Source organism: Mustelus asterias, chromosome 8, assembly GCF_964213995.1.
Source record: "Mustelus asterias chromosome 8, sMusAst1.hap1.1, whole genome shotgun sequence".
NCBI classification, from domain to species: domain Eukaryota; kingdom Metazoa; phylum Chordata; class Chondrichthyes; order Carcharhiniformes; family Triakidae; genus Mustelus; species Mustelus asterias.
The window spans coordinates 70,035,182-70,058,985 of NC_135808.1; the positions used below are offsets into that span (position 1 = coordinate 70,035,182).

A 23,804-nucleotide genomic window follows, 5' to 3' on the forward strand; every position below is an offset into this window, starting at 1 on the left:
ATTCCAACCACGAGATTTTCATACCTCACCAATGTAACGTCACCCAGGGTCACCCAGACGTGAACCTGTCAAAGGTATCTCTCCAGGGGTGCATAGATCAATATAGCCCCCGACAGTGCCGTACTGTGCCGGGGACAATGCTGGGGCGGGCTCTAAGGGGAAGTGTCACGTGCAGGGACTCATCCATTTTTGGTGAGGTATGAAGCAGACACAGAAAGGGATGGGGATGCCAGAGATGATGGGGAAGTGAGGAGATGCTGGTGATGATCGGGGGGTGATGTGTGGGGATTGCTGGGGATAATGGGGGGGGGGGGGGGGGGGGGGGGTGCCAGTGATAATCGGTTTGGAAGGGGTAGGGTGTCGCCGATTAAGGGGAGGGGGGGGGGATGGAGAATGCCAGTGATGATGAGGGGGGGCACAGGGCACAGGTACCTCCATATTGGAGAGGGGGTGGGAGAGATAAATATTTGTTTCTCTGTCCTTTAAAAATGGTGCTCCAATCTCAGTGGAGCTGGGTCCCGGTTCTAAGGGCCCCCACCTTACCAGACTAAGGTGCACCCTGGCCACTCTTTTTTTGCAGTTAAAGGATTAAGATCTGGCAAGAAAACAGGCCAGTGGAGTTGGAGAGTTCCATACCAGTTTTCTGGCCAGAACTGCCACTTTGCCAAATTCTCGTCAGTGAATACAAAAGCAGAAAGTCATGTTAAACCTTTACAAATCTTGGATTAGGCCTCAGCTGAAGTATTACATATAATTCTGGACATCACATTGTAGGAAGGATGTTAACACCTTGGAGAGGGTGCAAGGGAGATTTACCAGGATGATAACAGGGATGATGGAGTTCAGTTACGTGGCAAGATTGAAGCTGAGAATTAATCTGCCCTAAATCATGGAAAATGAAGGAGAGACCTTGCAGAAGTATTTAAAATTATGAAGGCCTCTCTGATAAAGCAAATAAAGAAAAACAATTTCCTCCGACAAGTAGTTCAATAACCAGCAGTCATAGCTTTAAAATAACTGGTGGAAGAATTAGAAGGGAAATGCAGAGAAATTTCGTCACACAAAGGGTTCTGAAGATCTGAAAAGCACTACCTGAAAAACAGTGACATCAAATTCCACAGCAGCCTCTAAAAGGCTACTTGCAGGATTGTGGGATTAAATTGGACAACTCTTGCCAAAGACTAGTAGAGGCATGATGGGCTGAATTGCACCCCCACCCCCCATCCCCTTGCTGCAAGGTTCTAGGATTTAAGTATGCTGAGTGCAGGTTAGGTATTTTGTCGCCATAAAAAAAATTATATTAGAAGGACCAATCCATATAAGAGAGGCACTGGTGCAAGCCTGTAGAACAAGTTTGTCTATCCAATTTATATTAGAATAATAGTGCGAAAAGTCTTTTCATTAGATAGAGACATCCCAAAGTGCCCGGTCAAGATAAGACTTTTATTCTAACAGCTCGAAAAAAAAGTTTGGCCCTGCAAGTTCCTGGAAATGCAATCTGATAACAGTGCAGTGAGGACAACAGGGCACTGGGACACTGGTGAATGATGAGACACAACAATCCATCACCTTCACCAATGAGATTTCAGGACTGAAAAAGAAATGAGAACAACAGAGAGTCAAGAACGGAAAGAGAAAGGAAGATTCAATTAAGAATTGAAAACAAAAGACCAAAACAGAAGGGAAGAAGAAAAAAACTAATTTAAAATTTAAAAAAATCTCCGCTCCAGATACAGTCACAATGCAGGAACTGAAATCTTGTCATTAAGAAGTTACTAACACAAACCTAATTTTCTGCAGCTTGTTTAATTGGCAATGAATGTGCAAATGCAGCAATTTCTTGAAGCTCACTGGGAGGTTTGGTGGGACTAACAGTAGAGTGGCACATATTGTCCCCCAAACTTGTGGAGATTTATGAAGTAGTTCTTCCTCCCCAGAAAAATCTGGGCCATAATTAATATTGGCCAGATGAGGTTTCGAAGTGAGTTAAAAGGAGAGAGATTCATTTAAATTTAAAAATGACGCGGTGGGCAAATATCTCCCAATAAAAATTTGAGTCAGGTGTTCAATTTTTTCTCTTCATGATAAATTGTTAATCCTTCTGTTACTCACACGTAAAAATAATTTGTCCCTTTGTCTGAAATGTGCAGAATGTTGTTTCCTTTGCTTCCACATCAAAGGAGAAAATGACTCATCGGGATGCTGAAGACACAGTCAAGTCACTGGTTAGAAGTGAAGCAAGACTCCCTGCGAGGAAAAGCTTTCCTTACCATAGCTCCCCAGCATGTCTGATAGTTTAGCTAATGACTGTAATAGCTTTGATGCCTTTTGTGAGAACACTAAAAGGCTGAAACTATCAGTCTTTCTCAGTGAGATCATCACATGGGCGCAAGATGCTACCATTTAAATCTGGGAAACAAATTGTGATTCTAACCAATATTTGTTGCTGTGTTTATATAATCCAGTTGTAAGCTTGCTAAACTGGATAGAGCTAATCCTGGGCACATGACTAATTAGAAGCGATTCTATACTTCAATTATTAATGCAATATTGAGCTGTTTGATTCTGATTATGTTCTAAACTGTACAAATTGCACCATGCCCAGTTATATGTGAATACGTATGTTTATTTGCATTTGCAGTTGATGATTTGAAGTGTATTTGATAGTTGTAAACAGAACATGCAACATTTCTATTTGCAACATCCCCTTCTACATAGTTTCAAGATATGGAAGAACTGAATAGGCCCAGGCTACAGAATAGCTGCTGTGAATTAACAGAAGAATTAGTGACCGATTTATTTTATACCAGCGGTATGCAAAAAGAGACATATTAGTTAATACTATGCTTTTTCCATAATGAGAATATCAAATATTAGTTTATGTTAACCAGTCCAATATGCTAACTGACAAATTTTCATATACATAGCTCACCACTTTCCTTTAAAAAACACATTTAGCCTTCAGTTAAATAATACCAATTCAAATATAATTAGTAAAACCAAACCACACATTTCAAAACTCAGAATCTTACTCAGGTGCTGATGATGCTTCCTCATCAGAATGATTCGTTTCATCCTCTGAGTGGTCACTTAGGAGGTCACAGGCTTGAATAGATGAAACATCTGCTACTTCTAAAACAGGAGCAATACTGGGCCTTCTACTTTCTTTACCTCCACCTGAAGGAAGAGTCAAGGTAGGACCAGCTGCAGGTCTACACCTTGTATCTTGGAGGTCTATGGCTACTGTGCCTAAAAGTAATGAATAATATTAAAACAACTGACAAATACATTAATATTGATCATTAAAGTTTTTGTATAGTGTACATGTTGATCTCATGATAATCTTAAATGATCATAAGATGGCATAATTTGGCAATTCTGTCAGATTTGATATGTAATGCATTGATGATGCTGGGCCAGATGGTGGAGTGCGATATCTTAGTTAGGCCTGCACATTTAGCTTTTATTTTGCCCACAAAGTTACTGGAAATGTGAGCTGATAATGGCATAGCAAAGGCAACAAGATATTAGGGACATTGGTGAAAAATGGAACAAACAGTGTACCCCCTTAACCAATGAGATAATAGGATGATAAAATATTCAGAGAAAGGCCTGAGAAGGAGAATGAAATAGTGCTAGTAACTTAGATGTCAAATATAGTGCAGAAAGGGAAATAAAAGGGAAAGAGATATTGAATTAAGAGAAAGAGAAAGAAACAAAGGAAAAGGCCATACAAAAAAAAAATCAGCAGTTCTAAATCTACAACTTGAAAGAGTGAGATTTCTGGGCAAGAGAGGTTGAAGAGTAGTTGGCAGTCATTCACAATTATCATACTATTAAAAGCGCACTTAGGCTGACAATTGTTAGACGTAAGTTTCAGTTGCACGTGTAATGGGCAATTAATGCACTAATCCAGGAACCTCATGAGAATCATGATGGGGGGTGGGGAAGAGGGGGTGGTGTTCAGTGTCAGATACCATTTTTACACACCGGCATGGTGGCACAGTAGTTAGCATTAAGGAGAATCCCAAGGCATTTTATTCATACGTTAGGAACAAAAGGGTTGTCAGGGAAAAAAATCGGACCTCTCAGGGACAAAAGTGGGGAATTATGCTTGGAGCCCAAAGAAGTAGGGGAGATCCCAAATGAATACTTTGCGTCGGTATTCACAAAGGAGAGGGATGTGTTGACTGGGAGTGTCTCGGAGGGGAGTGTTGAACCGTTGGAGAAAATCTCCATTACAAGGGAGGAAGTGTGAGGTTTGTTAGAGAATATAAAGACTGACAAATCCCCAGGACCTGATGGAATCTATCCAAGGCTGCTCAGGGAGATGAGAGATGAAATCGCTGGGCCTCTGATGCAAATCTTTGTCTTGTTACTGGACGCAGGTGAGGTCCCAGAGGATTGGAGGATAGCTAATGTGGTCCCGTTATTTAAGAAGGGTAGGAAGGATAACCCGGGTAATTATAGGCCGGTGAGCTTGACGTCCGTGGTGGGAAAGTTGTTGGAGAGGATTCTTAGAGATAGAATGTATGCGCATTTAGAAAGGAATAAACTCATTAACAATAGTCAGCATGGTTTTGTGAGAGGGAGGTCATGCCTCACTAACCTGGTGGAGTTTTTTGAAGAAGTGACCAGAATGGTTGACGAGGGAAGGGCCGTGGATGTCGTCTATATGGACTTTAGTAAAGCGTTTGACAAAGTCTCTCATGGTAGGCTGGTGAAAAAGGTTGGATCTCATGGGATAAAGGGGGAGGTGGCTAGATGGGTGGAGAACTGGCTTGGTCACAGAAGACAGAGGGTGGTAGTGGAAGAGTCTTTTTCCGGCTGGAGGCCTGTGACTAGTGGTGTTCCGCAGGGCTCTGTATTGGGACCTCTGCTGTTTGTGATTTATATAAATGATCTGGAAGAAGGTGTAACTGGGGTGATCAGTAAGTTTGCGGACGACACAAAATTGGCAGGACTTGCAGATAGTGAGGAGCATTGTCAAAAGCTACAGAAGGATATAGATAGGCTGGAAATTTGGGCAAAGGAATGGCAGATGGAGTTCAATCCAGATAAATGCGAAGTGATGCATTTTGGAAGAAATAATGTAGGGAGGAGCTATACGATAAATGGCAGAACCATAAAGGGTGTAGATATGCAGAGGGACCTGGGTGTGCAAGTCCACAGATCCTTGAAGGTGACGTCACAGGTGGAGAAGGTGGTGAAGAAGGCATATGGCATGCTTGCCTTTATAGGACGGGGCATAGAGTATGAAAGTTGGGGTCTGATGTTGCAGATGTATAGAACGTTGGTTCGGCCGCATTTGGAATACTGCGTCCAGTTCTGGTCGCCACACTACCAGAAGGACGTGGAGGCTTTGGAGAGAGTACAGAGGAGGTTTACCAGGATGTTGCCTGGTATGGAGGGGCTCAGTTATGAGGAGAGATTGGGTAAACTGGGGTTGTTCTCCCTGGAAAGACGGAGGATGAGGGGAGACTTAATAGAGGTGTATAAAATTATGAAAGGCATAGATAGGGTGAACGGTGGGAAGCTTTTCCCCAGGTCGGTGGTGACGTTCACGAGGGGTCATAGGTTCAAGGTGAAGGGGGGAGGTTTAACACAGATATCAGAAGGACATATTTTACACAGAGGGTGGTGGGGGCCTGGAATGCGCTGCCAGGCAGGGTGGTGGAGGCGGACACACTGGGAACGTTTAAGACTTATCTAGATAGCCATATGAACGGAGTAGGAATGGAGGGATACAAAAGAATGGTCTAGTTTGGACCAGGGAGCGGCACGGGCTTGGAGGGCCGAAGGGCCTGTTCCTGTGCTGTATTGTTCTTTGTTCACTGCTGCCTCACAGCACCAGGGATCCGGGTTCAATTTCAGCTTCAGGTCACTGTCTCTGCAGAATCTGCACGTTATCCCAGTGTCTGTGTGGGTTTCCTCCCACAGTCCAAAGATGTGCGGATTAGGTTGGTTGGTCATGTTAAATTGCCCCTTACGCGTCAGGTGGTTGGCAGGATAAATAAATTGGGTTTTGGGGATAGGGCGTGGGTGGGATTGTGGTCAGTGCAGACTCGATGGGCCGAATGGCCTCTTCTGCACTGTAGGGATTCTATGATTCTATGAACAGCAGAATGACACAAGTCAGCCAGCAACCTGTGGCAATTCACAATTCATGGACTCTCTCTCTTCCTTGCCACAAGCTTTTGGTTGTTATGTGTATTCATAGCAATGTGTGACATTTAGACATCGGTTTATTTTTATCATAATCTGACCCATTGTTTTTCTGAGTAAAATACTTGAATCATAGACTGCAACAATAACTTCAATTAGCTATAGATCAAGTATGCCACAATCGTGCGAAAAAAAAGTAACATCCTGTAACATCCCAAGAAGTTCCTGTATGGATTTTCCAAATAGAACCATTGATTTGGGGCAAGTCAGGCAACTGACCACCAACCTTCCTATCCCAACTGGGATCAACCTAATAAATATTCATTGGTTGAATCCTGCTGTGATAAGGAAATTGCATGCTGCAGTTCAACAGCATATCTAATTTTGTTGATGTAGCATGATGAAAACTTTGGTCTGTTTTGAGTTGTGTTTTCTACAGGATGACCAATATCTTCAGATGGGGCTAATAAAGATTAGTGAAGCAAGTGTTCCAGAGAAAGCTGCCGAGTACCCAGATTAACTGTTTCGGTGTAAAAAGGGTGGTGAACACCAATTTAAATTGCATTGTGCATCTAGCTTCGGTGGTGTAATGACCTCAAGGTCATGCAAGATAGGATAACCTATTGGATTTTGCATTAATACCAAATGTATGGCACAAAGATAACTTTATTTTGCCTCTCATGCTCAACACAAAGCATCCTGAATGCTTACTGTGAATGATTATTACAACTATAGTCTGTATAGCCTTCCTTTGATTCTTAGTCATTCACTGGATCCAAAGCATCATCCAAGCCCAATATTATACCACTGTAGCATTGTGGATGTGTTGCTGGACGAGTAATCCAGAGAATCTGGCTGGTCACGCACACCCCGCTATCGCTACCAGTGAGTACAGAGAATTTGGTGCTCAGCCAAAATCTCCAATCACAGCAGCAGGACCGGAAAAATCCAGCCACAGGCAAGGTCAAAGAATTCAGGCCTCTGAGTTCAGATCTTTTTGTGGTAATTTTTTCATCTTAGAAATATGGTGATTAAAAAGCAGTTAATCATAAAAGTGATAATCCAGCTGGTTCATTGCTATCCCTTAGTGAAGGAAACCTGCTGTCCTGAAGAGTCCCACACCAACATGGTTAACTCATTGCTGCTCTTCGAGGTAACATTTAACATAATGACTGTTAGCCAAAACTAAACAGCAAAATACCTTGAAAATAACTGAAAAGCGTACATTTCATTTACTCACTACACTTTTCCATTCAAAAGCATCTCCAGATACACAATTCATATGGGCAAAATTATGGCATCCCAGTATAATCTTAAAACAAAGCTTGCAGCTGTTTGTGACAGGACCTCACTGCGTAAGTACAGATTCCCACTAGAAGTGCACATAATGAATGGAGATGCAGAGTAAATGGCTATTGTTCATATTTTGTTTGGTTAGGCTCCATTTATGAGGCATTCCTGAGCTGAAAATCAACATGTAACATCTTTGTATGATCCACTGTTAATATTTTTTATTTGCTTAAATTTCTAATTTGTCACAGAATTGTTCCCAGTACATTTGCATATATTCAAATATATGCCGCAAACCCAATTTCAATGTAAAATTACATGCATGCTCCTGGGATCAGAGAATAGCTATTTCATCAAATACTGCTACTGCATTTATATTGGACGGTTGATTTGTTTTTGCAGGACAGCAACAGTAATTTAAAGCAGTCGGCAATCCTGCAGCGCAGACTCAACCCCCGTGGTTGACCAATCAACCCAGTCTCCACAATCATTACCTAGTAAAGTCAGTGGCACAGTTATAGACAGTAGAATCTCTTCAAATGCCTGTAACTGCTCACTGGAAATTGTAGCCAAAGAAATTTTCCTGCTGAGTGTCTATGATCTGTAATTTGTAAGTTTCTGTATTTCAATTGACACCAGGCAGAATACCTGCTAAGTTTATGAAATGGCAAACCTAGCAACAATGACAGAAAACTGTCTGCAAAAAGCTTAGGCATATGTTTGGAACGGAGCATTTTTTAAAAAAAAGTAGTAATAGACCTGTGATCCAGTAATATATCTGTAATCCATCATATATCAGTATAATTAATTCATTATGTGATCTTAATTAATTTGAAGGCAATAATCTCTGCTTGGCTACCATTCCATAGGCACCAGCAATCCTTCACCAATGTCATCCAAGTAAGCATGTGACAGATTATTTATCAGGGAAGGCACCACAGCCAGCATCGACATATTTCATCAGGGATCACTGAACAGCATGCAGGAGAATGAATCCTGGCTGTTCTTCAGCTCTATTTCTGGTTCAGCACTGAGACAATGGTAGTGTTCCAACTGCTGTCCTGCCTGATATGTGCCAATTTAGCAAACCATGTCCCTTCTGATCTGTGTGGTTTAATACCACACTACCCACTGAGCAATTAGCCCATTGAAAACTCTTCCAATTGCCACCAGATTCACTTCAACGTATTCTTTCGAAACCGTCACCCAATGGCATGAATGTGATTGAAATATTTTAATCGTTTAGACAGGTGGGATAATTTTCAACTCATCATTGTTGGTTAATTTACATGGCAACACACAATGAATGACTGGCGTAGCATTCTTCCAAAGTACTAAATATCTTGGCTGCCATCCTAACAGAGATCAGACCATGGATTAAAATTTCTAGACCAGTTGGGCTCAGCTGTTTACCTTATTAACCAACTAATTCAGCAAGGGAGCGTGCATTTATAATGATCAATTAGCAGTAGATTGCATTGATTGCTGTGCTTACCCATACTAGCAATGATGCTGTGAACAGGTAATCTGGAAGCTCCATGATATATAGTATTTGATATACTATTTATGCTTTGTTCATTTTGCTTTATAAAAGCTGAGTTTTCTTCCTTGGTAATGTTAATATAAAAACAGATGTCTGTGGAACTCATGATATACTGAGGTCCTGGATTAAGCAAAATATTTTTGTTCTCTTCCCTCTTCACACCAATCAGGCAGGCTCCATACCTAAAGATGATCATAAGAAGATGTTCAAAAGATCATGGGATTCATGCTCACAAGTACAAATTACTTTCCCGTGCACATTTTAACTGCTCCTTCTATTTTCTTTCAAAGAATTGAAACATTGAACCCTAAGATTTAAGGTTACATACAAACCGACATCTCTTTGGCAAAAAGCTTGACTAAAATTGTTTTGCTTATTAAAGTTAGGTTGCTTAAAGCTTTGTAGAATTTGATATTCGAGTAATTTGTTTTGCAATTAGATTCAAGATATTCCCAAAAGAAAAAAGGCCATTAATTCTAGTAATGGAGGTAATGGAAAATTGCATCCCAAGCTTTCAAAGGGCGTGTGTGAAAGGAAATATTCTTAGATACAATAGGTGAGATGAACAAAAGAAAATTTTATGTCAAGATAAATATGATCAGCGGGAAACCAAATGTGGAGCTCAGAAAAATGAAATTAAATTGTATGTACCCACTTAATTAAAAAAACACAATCAATTTGAGTACAGTGTGTGTACCTTGAGTACACACACACACATAATGGGTAGGACATATGTCTGTTCATGTACCTGGCAACTTTGTGTTCCAGTATTTTTCACAGTAGTGCACAATTATTTCACATGACAAATAAGAAACTGAGGTTGTGAAACTGAGCCCCAGTGCCCTGGCTAATATTTATCCCATGATTAACATCACAAAAACAGATTATCCAGTAATGATGATCACATGTGATAACAATGCTGTTTGTGGAATCTAGTGCGTACATTGATTAGTACATTTCCTTCACTGTAACAGTGATTGCACTACAGAAATATTTGATTGGTTGTATAGCACTTTAGGATATCCTGCAGTTGTGAAAGATGGTATATGAATGCAAGTCTTTCTTTCTTCGTTTCTTGCATTTCCTGGTAGTCTAATCAAAGTTACTGGATTTAATTTAAGATGTAGAGAGATTATGTTGCTTTCCTCAGTGAATTCCTTGATAAGTGTCTGTATCTGCAGCACATTTTTCTTGTTGGTCATTATGTTCAGCAGTATTAAAGTTTCAATTTTCCTCTTGGATATTTAATAAAAAACAGCAAGTGCAAAGTATTTTTTCCCAAAAGAACAAAGTCCAGAAACTGGGGAGCTGGGACAAAAAGTATGTCTCAGAAGGGCAATTAAGTTAAAGGAACAAAGAACAAAAGTTGAACAAGGTCCTATAGGTAATGTTAAAGTAAAATGCAGAGAAAGTGCTCCAAGTTAAAAAGACAGCCACAAAACACAGATTTAAAGCAAGAAGCCAGACATTAGAAGTAAATCAAAAGTTGAGTGACGTCTTAATATTGCCTGTGAAGCAGCAATGTTCTGTTGGCATGACTGGATACCTGAGAGATCGTGTGGAAGCTTGAATACATGTGACAATCCATAGAACAGGAATACTGAAAGGAGAGATTGAAATCCTAGAAATGAATCCTTGGTGAAGGCATCCAAGAGAAAGCCCTGTTTGGGAGAAAATTCTACAGTGTGTGTTTTCGAGGGTGGAGTTTGGAAACCCTTGTATGAAAGCCAGAATTCCAGTGAGACCAGTTGGCTTGGAGTGTAACAAGCATCTAAGGAGATTAGATTATTAGGAAAGTGATTAGGAAAGCAAATGGAATGTTGGCATTTATTCTAAGGGGAATCAAGTATAAAAGTAGGGATGTTTTGAGATGGGGCACTGGTGAGACCACATCTGGAGTACTGTGTACAGCTTTGGTCTCCTTACCCAAGAAAGGATAGCATTGTATTAGAACCAATTTATAGAAGGTTCACTTAATGATTCCTGAGTTATCTTATGAGGAACGGTTGGAAAGGTTAGGCCTGTATCCACTGGACTGTAGAAGAATGAGAAGTGATCTTACTGAAACATAGAAGATCTTGAGGGGAATTGACAGGATGGATACTTAGAGGATACTCCCTCTTTGAGAGATACTAGACCTAAGAAACAAAGTTTAAAAATAAGAGGTCTCCCATTTAAGAGAGAGATGAAGATATTATTTTTTCTCTGAGTGGATTGTAAATGCTTGGAAGTCTTTTCCCCAGACAGGGACATCAAGTATTTTTAAGGTTGATTGGATAGATAATTGATTAACAAGGGAGTCAACAGTTATAAGAGAGTAGAGAATTGAGACAAAATTAGATCATCCATGATCTTACCAAATCGCAGAGGAAGCCCAAGCAGCTCAATGGCTACTCCTGTTCTATATTTGTATGAAATATGAAATATGTACTGGTTGGAAGTTACCAAACTAAGCAAAACAAATATTGCACTTTCAAAAGGGCGATGATTAAAATTCTCACTTTTTGTGTGCATGAAAGGAAGTATAAGTAAAGCTCTTCCCCTCATACTCTGTGAAGAATGTGCTTTCTTCCATCTTAATGTGATAGACTTCATTGCCTGAGCACTTGCCATACATCTTTTGCCACTGTTCATGGGATTGGTGGCCATCCCTGAAAAATATAGCAGCAGAAAAATATCTGAAAATAGTTTCAGAATCTACTATAAATTGGTAGCAGCTTAATAATAACATTATTAGACACATATACACGGATATATTTGCATTTCACCTGGTTTGAGTCTGTTTAGTTCCAGTTAGTTGCCTAAATGCCTCCCATGGTGCTGATCTGAAAATGATCACATGAAGTCCATCAGTTCATTTCTGATACTTGCTCATCTGAATTACAACCTAATTATCTAAAGTAAAATATTTCAGTTAATTACTAATCATATTTATACAGGTAATACGCAGTTTGAAAAACTTAATTATAAACCAAAATGAAAGATTAAATGACATCTATCCTAATTTGTGCATCACTATCTACCAAGAAACATGTCAGATTTCCAGCAGTCATCTCATTTTCAACAGACAATCCATAATATGAAGTCCTATTTAATCTGTAAATCATCAAGCAGCACTAATCCGGTAATGGTAATCGAGAAGCTTATATCAACATGCAGAGTGAAAGACTCTGAACTTGGGAAAAGCCACACGGAAATAGCCAGGTTGTATTTATCTGTTTAAAAGATCAGCTACGTGCTGTTTTCAGGCAGTTTCACCAAAGCCATCAGAAGCATCAATTCAGACAGTCTGTGAACTAGGGTTGAAAACAAGCAGCGACACATCAGGCAGCCAGAATACGTAACCTGTTTCAGTTTGAAGTTCACCTATTTAATCACGATCAGTAAAACTCACTGGCTGATATTTTTGCATGTTTTCTACTTTTTTAATTCATTATCCAATGACTCTCCTGAAACGTGCTTGTTGTGACATTAATTGAAGACTGATGAAAAGTCATCTTGACCTGAAAAGTGCCATTACCTCCATTTGCCCTTGAAGTCCCAAGGCATTCTGTCAACACTTCATCATCACCATGTTAAAATCCTGAAGCTTCCTACGTAATTGAGGGAGGACATTCACCATGTAGAACAAATGTGAAGAAGAAGACTGGTCTCCACCACCTTCTCAAAGACAACTGGAGATACAATAATTGTTGACTTTGCCAATGACGTCAATATCCCAAGAATACATTTTTATCAATAGCATTGCTTCTTCACTTTTGCCTGGTTTTAAACCTCTTTGGAGGATTGCATTCCATTCCATGCCTTCCTCTGTCCATAAAAATTGAACTTCCATTATAGGGAGACAGAAAATAATTCATTTAGCATATTTGTTATCATTTGGACAACTGAGCCTGGATTTTCACGCCCTTGATGAAGCACAGCATCAGGAAAAGTCCCGGCTCCACAAAGCCTCTATGCCAATCTATGACCCTCCACCCAACCCTGTAACCCCTCATATCCTCCATACCAACCAATGCCTCTTCATCCACCTCTATGGTTCCTCATACCCTCCATGCCAATCAATGTTCCTCTATCCTTCAATTGTCCCCTCAAACCCTACATACCAACTATTCACTTCTATCTATCCCAATGGCCATTCACAGCCTCTATGCCAATTTAGCACAAACCTATGCCCCCTGCCATCATTCTTTTTCCTTACACCCACCATGCCAACTAACCCAGTATCCACTACAGATAGACCTCAGAAACCATACTGGGATTAAATAAAGTTCTAACTATTTATTGCAGACTTCTCTTTCAAAAAACATTTTAAAAAATTATATTTACATTCTTCAACTATATCCATATAAAAAACAAACATCTCATTCAAGTTCTTAAGCCCATTATAAAAAGCAACATTGGAGTTCATCGTTCCATATCAAAGAGTTTATAACCAATGGAGCTGTCAATAAAACTGTGAAATGGAAGGCACCATACTATGATAATAGAAAGTCATGAAATCATCAAGCAGCACTAATCCGGTAATGGTAATCGTAAAGCTTATATCAACACGCAGAGTGAAAGACTCTGAACTTGGGAAAAGCCACATGGAAATAGCCAGGTTGTATTCATCTGTTTAAAAGATCAGCTATGTGCTGTTTTCAGGCAGTTTCACCAAAGCCATCAGAAGCATCAATTCAGACAGTCTGTGAACTAGGGTTGAAAACAAGCAGCAACACATCAGGCAGCCAGAATACGTAACCTGTTTTAGTTTGAAGTTCACCTAAGGGCCAACCTCTTAGCAACTCGACTGCAAGAAATATCACAACCTGCTGTGAAATCTTTGTTTTAAAAGACCTTCACTCCAACTTTAAATCATCAAACCACTCAAAGGACCACAAGACTGTGGTGTTCAAAACTGAAGATATAAATCAGAAACTGTAATCTGTGAAAATGTATGACCTTCATTTGTATCCAATCTTTGAGTTTGTGGGTGAATGAGTGAGACAGAGTACGTGTGATATTGCATCTAATTTGGGGAAAGCATATGAGAATGAATAACCTTTATGTTAAACTCAGCAAAGCTTGCTGCTGAACTATTTCATAGAATCCCTACGGTACAAAAGGAGACCATTTGGCCCATTGAACCTGCACCAACAACAATCCCACCCAGACCCTATCCCCGTAACCTCATGCATTTATCCTACTAAGGGGCAATTTATCAGGGCCAATCAACCTAACTCGCACATCTTTGGACTGTGGGAGGAAACCGGAGCTCCCGGAGGAAACACACGCAGACATGGGAAGAATGTGCAAACTCTACACAGACAGTCACCCAAGGCCAGAATTTAACCTGGGTCCCTGGCGCAGTGCTAACTGCTTACTCCAACTTAATTGGAATTCACAATCCAAGCGTAATAAAAGATACACCTCTTTCTATACAAAACATACAGATTACATACGATAAGAAAACAAATACATTATGTCTGTGATAACAGACTCAGGTTTCTGATGTGGGCTTGTACTCAATACCTGATGCAGAGGTTAAAATAGAAACACTGGTGAAGCTTGGAGGATTATAAACTAACAAATGCAGATGGCCATAAAAAGTTAAAGATATCACCAAAAAGATGTGCCTTTTTAAATCTACTAAACTGAATTTATATTGATGAATATCACACAATGCTCAAAAGTACATTTGGGATGCAGTGGCTGCTTTTGTGTAGGCATGCACAATACACACCTTGGACTATTATATCTTTTTGTATTAGTTGTCAGCTGTGGCTCAATTAATAGCAGTCTCACCTCTGTGTCAGAAGATTGTGGATTTGAGTCCCACTCTACACCTGCAGTATAAAAATCAGAGCTGACACCCCAGTCCCTGGCAGAAAGGCTGCTGCACTGTCAGAGGTGCCATCTTTCAGGTCAGCCATTAAACCAAGGACCCATCTGAAATCTCAAGTGAGCTCAAAGAAAAGTTGTGGAGTTATCCGCAGTGACTGTCTAATATTTATCAATCCATCAACATCACAAAAACAAATTACCTTGTCATTACAACACTGTTATTTTTGGGAGGGGAGTTTGCTATATGCAAACTGGCTGACACATTTCCTCCATTACAACATTGGCTACACCTCAACAGTACTTAGTTGGCTGCAAAGCTCTTTGGAATGACCTCTGGTCATGAAAGACACTATATAAATGCATGTCTGTTTCTTAGTTTACTAATTATAAATCCTAATGAGATGCATGACTATTTAATCTATTTAAATGCTGTTGGATAAGAAAGGAAAAGCAACAAGAACACTCAAAGTACATTTGCTGTTTTAATCATTTCAAAGAATGTCCATCAAGATATGAAAGCACAACCTGAGTTTAGTGCTCATTTAAAAGATGACACAATTGACAATTCAATGCTGCACAACAGTGTCAACCTAAATTATGCATTCATGTCTGAATGCAGGGCTTAGATTAAATGATATAAACTTTGTGTACTCAGAAGTATATCAAGCACTGCATTCAATTTGGGGAACAAAAAGCTAATAATTCAAAAGAAAACTAACACTTACTGTCCCCTGGAAGTATGAACAAGCAAAGTAATCAGTGTTGACGTGGCTGGACAGATGCAATTTAAGGCCAGCATGGCATATTTGAATTCCTCTTCGCATACAACGTGATCTAAATAAAAGCACACATATAGATAACTAAAGTGATGCATCTACAACTCTACAAATCTGTATTTTAACACATCATTCAACTGCCTACAAATTATATTAAAGATTCATGTAAACACCAAACCTCAGTAAAGCAATTTTCTCTTCACTGCATGATGAGTACTGATATATACACAGAGATTTACCCAAGTGATCTCATTACTGATTGCATTGGAACAATAAAAGTGAAATCCCCAGTTGCCAGTTACTTTGCCAGGAAATATCAGAGTTCAGACAGCAACATAAATATGGTGAAAAGTAGATGGGAGGTGATTCTAACTCTACTCACTTAGCAGAACCTGGACATGCAGGCAATAAAAACACCCAAGTTCTTTGCCAACCCTCAAGTCATTCAGATCCCACTGAGACCAATTTTACACTGGCCTTTACGTGGGTGACTATTGCCCCCTTTAAAAGTCATGGGGTCTTTTGTTAAAATCATGGTCCTAAATGACATAATTAGACCCTGACTGAAATTGTACTTCCAGCCCAAGCAGGGAAGTCACTGTGTCCTTCTTATCAAACTTAACAAAGTTGAGAAGATGAAGAATCCCAAACAGCTTCCTTTTCTTGTGGAGTGAGGAGAATCGGAAGTGTTTAGTCCAAGCCTAACAATGTCATTGGAAGCTCCTCTTCCCCATAAAGATTTCCCGTCTCTCCAACAAGAATCTCTCTGAACTCCCTTCACACATAACCAGAGTTCGAGCTCTTCGTCGTCACATGATTTTCTTCAGATCAATGGCCATCTCTTCTGCATTTCCCATGGGTTCCAGGTTAAAAGTGGACTGGCGGTATGTTATGTCAAAATAGTTTGGACCTGATTTCAACAGAACAGGAGCATTTGCAATTCCCCTCTCCATCCATCTACCCAAAATCTTCTTGGAGTTAATATTAGGATCACATGGTCCTCTGTAGTTTAGGTCACAAGGGGAGAGTTGTAAATGGGAGTTACAGTTTGATCATACAAGATGTAGAAAAGATTCAGCAACTTACTATCAAACCAATTCATACTTTAGAATGGCAGTTAATGACCTAAATGTTTTGCTGTTCTTCAACAGTGAATTACAAATCACAATGCCAGAATGTCAAAACTATTTGAATGGATTTTGATACCAAGGAAATAATGACCAATGCTCAGAACTTCCTCTCGGAGGGGGCAGGTGGAAGTTTCTCCCAAATGGCCATTTACACAGCTTAAGAATTACAACAATCTGCCCCCGAAGTTGGAAAAACCCTTGAAGAAACTTCCAGCATAGATTGAGAAGAGTCAATTAGCTCTCCCAACAAGTGAAGAACATTTGTACTTAATTTGTTTTCTGGACTGCAAATGTACCCTAAGAGAAAAAGTGTATATAAAATATCTGTGTATATGCTAATATCGATAATATGGAATAATAAAGCAGCTATCCTTTTAAATGTGATAGCTTTAGGCCATATCAGCAGACACAGCATGAGCAATAAAAACAGCACATTACAGCACTGTTAGTTCAAAAGCCCAGGATTATAAAAGGAGAGATTGCAACGTGCAAATATTTTTGTAATAACAAAAAGTATGCTTGATGGACGAGCGCTGTCAAACATTAATTTTTATGGGGTATTGCAGACTGAGATTCTAATGTAGCATTAATCAAAGAAAGCTAAGAAAAAGAACTACCACTCTGAACTTTACTTCAGACTGACTATTAACTGACTCAGAAAGTGGCATCCATGAACAACATGAAAATGCAAAATGATCATCTGTTGATCTGGTTACTGAATCATAGAGATGGGAGTGGAGTGGGGGGGGGGGGGGGGGCGGGTGGTGGAGAAAGTTGAACATTTTACATCAAAATAAAGATTTGAAGAAATCAATATTTATTATAGCCAAATCCGGTAGGAATGGGAGCGAGTGCTTTATAACAACAATAGCAGGATTCCCGAGACATTTTGAGTGGAAGAAATTGTTGTTTTGTGTATTGATGGTGCAAAAGTAAACTTGGGATGTTAACAACATACAAGTTGTATGAAGGTGTTAGATTTTAGTCCGAGGCTGTGGCACCACTCAATGGGGTGCTCTAGCAAACAAGGATCAGGTTTTAAATGGCTAAAGAACATTGGAAAACTGGGTGGAAGCAATCAAAGCATCACCCAGTGAAAAAACCTATAACAACAGCATGACAGCACGTGAGCCTTTCGTGTTATGAAATGTTTGACATGTGGAATTTCCACATCACCCCAACCCACCATCAAACTCTTGCTAAGTTCCAAGGGCAGGATGATTTAAATTGGAACAGGCATCTACATTTAAAACAGTAGCACAAGGCACCAATCACAGAGGCCAAAGGTGGAATTTTAGGGCCCCGTTGTGGTGAGGGCGGGGTTGAAAAATGCAGTGAGCCATTAAAAGTCCATTGACTTTGACAGGATGGTAAAATCCCGCTGGCCCAAGACGGGGAGCCATGAATCTTAACTGAACATTTGCTCCCTTTTATGTGATCGTCAGTGGGCTCAGAAACAGAGTACATACAGGTGCATGGCCCGCTGGGAACAATCAGGGGTGTTTCTGGCAAAATGCCTAGGTTACTCAGATTAACCATCAAAGTGCTATAGTAATGTAACTGGGACAAGCAGAAAATTGGGCTTTAATGTGCGTTATTAACGGGACAGTCCTGGCGCATTTTCAATTTCTTCCAACCAACCAGAATACCAATCCAGTTGCATGAGACCAATTTCTAGCCAATGGGAAAATAAGCATTAGAAATATGTCAGCATAAGATTATGACATAAAAATCATGATTCAAAAATAAGCTTACTTAGAAAGAAAATGTATACCAGAGCCAAGGCTTTTACATATTCATAAAGATTTATGAAAATTTATTGGTCACTTTAAAAGATTTCTTATGGCATCTTTCTGACCAATGAAATACATAAAAAACAAATCACCAGAACATTCAGTAACTGAGTGCGATGGGATAGTATGCTTCAAGTGCTAATGCTCTACATGTAACTTTGTTGTGTTCTGATTAAATTAAGTAAATTGTTATGTATATTTATACAGCACCTTTGACATAGTAAAACATTCCAAGGTACTTCACAGGAGCTTAATCAGTCACAAGTAAAAACAGGGCCAAAGGTGTTATTAGGACAGGTAACTAAAATTTGGCCGACTCGCTTGGGCTGGAGCAGGTTACAGTGCAGTCTAACTGATCATATAATGGCCTCAATTTTTGCTGAGCTAGGATAGGAGTTAGGACCTAATCACTGGATTTCCAATCCCATTCCTATTTCTGGCAATTTTTTAGGGTAAGGGTACGGAGGCCAATCAACCTACGTGCAGCATTTCTGGCCTTGCTGGCTCTATTGCGAGTGTGGGTATTTTGAACCCTAGTCCTGGGTTAGTGGAGTTGGGACCCTTCAGAGGTCCACGGCCTCTCAGAGGAGTATGAACGATGGTTGATCCCCAGTTCAAAGTCAGGAACCAGAAAGAAAATCGCGTGCTCCTGGAATTCTTTCCGTGACAGCTTTGAAAAACACAAAAAAAGGGTCAGTTTCAAGAGTTGGATGCTGTTTTGAGAGTTAGAGGTGTTTTACTCCAGTGATTGATTATAGGTCTCTGCCCTGCAGAGATACATTGACCATTTTTGACCAGCGTTGTGATAAGTGCTGAGATGCATCTTGCATGCTTTTCCCTTTGGCTAAGTGCTCTTATGCATTCAAAATTGAAGAAAATACTGCTTGGGATCCCTAGTGTAATAGTCTGAAGTATTTTAAAGGTCAGAGTCCGTCTAAAATGAAAAATAAACTTTCAGCAAGTTTCACAGTGGAATAAAAGCCCCAAGTGGTCCTGGGCTGCTTTGATTGACAGGATATCTGGAGTAACTTAGCAAAAAAAAAGCCTCTGGTTTTTCAGTTTCAATTGACTCCATTGTTTACATTTCCTAGGGTTTGTTATTATATCTGAGCCAACTACGAATATTTGGCTAATCTAATGTGGCAAATAGAGTGGCAAGAATGAATGTTGGACCCTTGGAGGACGAGAGGGGGGATTTAATAGTGGGAAATGAGGAAATGGCTGAAACTTTAAATAAGTTTTTTGTGTCGGTCTTCACGGTGGAAGACACAAATAGTTTACCGAATATTGACGATAGAGGGTTGGTAGGAGGAGAGGTACTCAATACAATTAATGCTACCAGGGAGGCAGTGCTTGGTAGACTAATGGGACTGAAGGTGGACAAGTCCCCGGGCCCGGATGGAATGCATCCCAGGGTACTGAAAGAAATGTCAGAGGTAATAGCGGATGTGTTAGTGGTTATTTATCAAAATTCGTTGGATTCTGGGGTAGTGCCGACGGATTGGAAAACGACTAATGTTACGCCGCTGTTTAAAAAAGGAAATAGACAAAAGGCGGGTAACTACAGGCCGGTTAGCTTAACGTCTGTAGTTGGAAAAATGCTGGAATCCATCATTAAAGAAGAAATAGCAAGCCACCTGGATAAGAATGGTTCGATTAAGCAGATGCAGCATGGATTCATGAGGGGAAAGTCGTGCTTGACGAACTTGTTAGATTTTTATGAAGATGTGACTAGTGCGGTTGACGGAGGGGAACTGGTGGATGCGGTGTTTTTGGATTTCCAAAAGGCGTTTGATAAGGTGCCTCACAAAAGATTGCTGAAGAAGATTGGGTCACACGGAGTTGGGGGTAGGGTGTAAGCGTGGATTGGGGATTGGCTATCCGACAGGAAACAGAGAGTCGGAATAAATGGGTGCTTTTCTGGTTGGCGGATGGTAACTAGTGGCGTGCCGCAGGGATCGGTACTGGGGCCTCAACTATTTACCATTTATATAGACGATCTGGAGGAGGGGACTGAGTGTAGGGTAACAAAGTTTGCAGACGAAACAAAGATAAGTGGAAAAGTGAATTGTGTGGAGGGCGTAGAAGGTTGCAGAGAGATTTAGACAGGCTGAGTGAGTGGGCGAGGATCTGGCAGATGGAGTATAACGTTAACAAATGCGAGGTTATTCACTTTGGAAGAAATAATAGCAAATTGGATTATTATCTAAATGGAAAGAAATTACAACATGCTGCTGTGCAGAGGGACCTGGGGGTCCTTGTGCATGAGACGCAAAAACCCAGTCTGTAGGTGCAACAGGTGATCAAGAAGGCAAATGGGATGTTGGCCTATATCGCAAGGGGGATAGAATATAAAAGCAGAGATGTCTTGCTGCATCTGTACAGGGCATTGGTGAGGCCGCAGCTGGAATACTGTGTGCAGTATTGGTCCCCTTATTTGCAGAAGGATATATTGGCCTTGGAGGGAGTGCAGAGAAGGTTCACCAGGTTGATACCAGAGATGAGGGGTGTTGATTATGAGGAGAGACTGAGCAGATTGGGTTTGTATTTGTTGGAATTTAGAAGGCTGAGGGGGGATCTTATAGAGACCTATAAGATAATGAAGGGGCTGGATAGGGTAGAGATGGAGAGATTCTTTCCACTTAGAAAGGAAGCTAGAATTAGAGGGCACAGCCTCAAAATAAAGGGGGGTCAGTTTAGGACAGAGTTGAGGAGGAACTTCTTCTCTCAGAGGGTGGTGAATCTCTGGAATTCTCTGCCCACTGAAGTGGTGGAGGCTACCTCGTTGAATATGTTTAAATCACGGATAGATGGATTCCTGATCGGTAAGGGAATTAGGGGTTATAGGGATCAGGCGGGTAAGTGGAACTGATCCACTTCAGATCAGCCATGATCTTATTGAATGGCGGGGCAGGCTCGAGGGGCTGGATGGCCTACTCCTGCTCCTATTTCTTATGTTCAAAAGGTCCAGAACCAATTATTTCTACAGGGGCCTGTGATCACATTTTGATTGACAGTTTTACGAAGTTATTAAAGGATTGACTGCCTTTGGTGTGGTTAGTGCAATAGAAGCTTGTTTTTACAACAGATTGATCACTCAAGGGGATCTTATTTAGTGAAGTTTATGAATGAGAGTTTTTGTTAATAAAATGTGTATCTGAGCAAGATTGGTTAATAAATTACATTTTCGGAAATTTATTTTTTTCATCTCCAATTCATAGACATGGAGGTCTATCCATAGTGAAGACTGGGTGAGTGGCTATGGAGAATCCAAGTGGGTCATGGAAGGAGCAGGGAGGGTATGGAAGAGACTGGAGAAGTGTGAGGGTTATGGAGAATTATGAAGTGGACGTGGGAATATGAGGGACACAGAAGAGGGCTTATGGGGTGGTTAGTGGTGTTAGGGTTTGAGACCCTGACATTCATCTTTAAAACTGGGTCAATATAGCCTGGCCCTGCATCAACCCACTTCTGCTTCTGCCTCAGAGTTGCCTTTGGAGGCAGTGGGCCTGACTCCATTCCACCCCCGAGCAAATATACAATGAGTGGGGCCCTTTTTAAGGAGGTGGGTCCCAGTCAATCTTCCCGACTCCTCCATGAAACTCTAGTGCCATGTAAATGGTTCTTCAAACAAAGTCCATCACTTCCTTATAAATATCTACATATCTATCAATTGGGATAAGCAAGTTCACATTTGAAAATTGGTAACATACACCAGTCCTGACAACAGGCTGTCGAACCTACAATGTTACCTTCTTCGCTTGTGACTCCACAGCAATGTGGTTAACTCTCCAATGCCCTCTGAAATGGAATGGGCAGGGGTGGGCAATAAATGCTGGCCTAGCCAGCAATGCTCATATCCCCTGAGCAAATTTTTAAAAATGCTGTCTGACCTGTAGCTTTTTGGGCTTTTATTTCAGATTTCCTGCACCTGCAGTATTTTACCCTTTAGCTTGTTACACTGATTGTTACACTATTTGTTTCTTGTCCTGCTCCAACACCACACTACCTCTGGTGCCCCCCAAAGATCTATCCTTGGCCTCTTTCTATTTCTCATCTACATGCTGCCCCTTCGCACAGCATTTGTTTTCACATGTATGCTGGCTGACAATGCTCAGCTCTGCCTTGCCACCACCTCACTCGACAATCTCCACTGCTGCTAAATTATCAGACTGTTTATTTTACAACCAAGACTGGCTGAGCAGAAATTTCCTCCAATTAAATATTGGGAAGACTGCCCTAAATACCGTTACCTAACTATCGAGTCCATTCCTCTTTCTGGCAACAGCCTGGGATTAAGCCAATCTATTTGTAACCATGGTGTCACATTTGATCCTGAGTTGAGCTTCTGACCACACATTCATGCCATCACTAAGACTGTCTATTACCACCTACTGCCCAAATTCACCCCAACTCAACTCATTCTGGCCCTGGCCCATGCCTCTAGACTCAACTGTTCTAACACGCTCCCAGCTGGTGTTCCACGTTCCACCCTCTGTAAATTTGAGGAAATCCAAAATTCTGCTGCCTATGTTTTAATGTGGCAAGTTTCGCTGACCTACATTGGTTCCCAGTCCAGCAACGTATGATTTTAAAATTCTCATCCTGGTTTTCAAATCGGGTGGCCTGGACACCGCCACTCTTCTGTAATCTCTGTGATGATATTGTGCCTTTAAGAAATGTATTTTAATCTTGTTTCTCTGTTGTTTTTTCAAAAAGGCCCTGGTAGTTTATTTTGGCACCGTTTTGTCTATAACCAGTGCCCTCTAATTGTTACTGAAGCAATATAATGGACACTATGGACCCAATTTTACCATTGCGTATGTGGTAAAGTTGGGCGTGAGGCCATTAATGCAATCCGCGCCCGCGTCCGCGCATTTGCCCACTTTACCAAGACCTGAAAATGGCCACGACCCGATTCATGTCCGAAACACGCGCAATGGCGATTTAAATGTATTTGCATGCATTTAAATTCAATTAATGACCTGCCCGCCCAACTTGATCAGCATTTCCCCCTTTCCCATCGCGTTTGCGTGTCCAGATTGGGCATGAAACAGACATGCTTAGCAAAGTCTGTTTCGGGCGCTCCAGCTTCTGAAGAGGTAAGTTCAGAGCTTCCAACGGTCTCTGACTCAAATCGGTGGTGCGGGGGAAGGAGGGAGGTGGGCCAGATCATTCTCTGGTAAGGGAGGGGGGTGTTGGAGAAGGAAGGCCTGATCATTTTCTGGTGGCGCGGGGAGGGGGGGGGGGGGGGGGGGGGGGGGTTGGGTCGGATGTGGAG

The 23,804-nt window shown here is 40.9% G+C and overlaps 1 protein-coding gene across 3 annotated transcripts in view; it reads right to left on the reverse strand.

The window, feature by feature from the left end:
• The window catches only part of kcnt2a (potassium channel, subfamily T, member 2a), a 743,558-nt gene that overhangs the window by 321,613 nt on the left and 398,141 nt on the right, over positions 1–23,804 (reverse strand). For 2 of the 3 annotated variants that reach the window (XM_078218140.1, XM_078218139.1), the window contains exons 14-17: positions 15,550–15,658; positions 11,500–11,649; positions 8,951–9,180; positions 3,033–3,249 (exon numbers count right to left, since the gene is read on the reverse strand). In XM_078218140.1, the coding sequence (XP_078074266.1) occupies positions 3,033–3,249; positions 8,951–9,180; positions 11,500–11,649; positions 15,550–15,658 (706 nt within the window). The remainder of the gene's footprint in view (positions 1–3,032; positions 3,250–8,950; positions 9,181–11,499; positions 11,650–15,549; positions 15,659–23,804) is intronic. The other variant, XM_078218141.1, reaches the window with a different exon arrangement.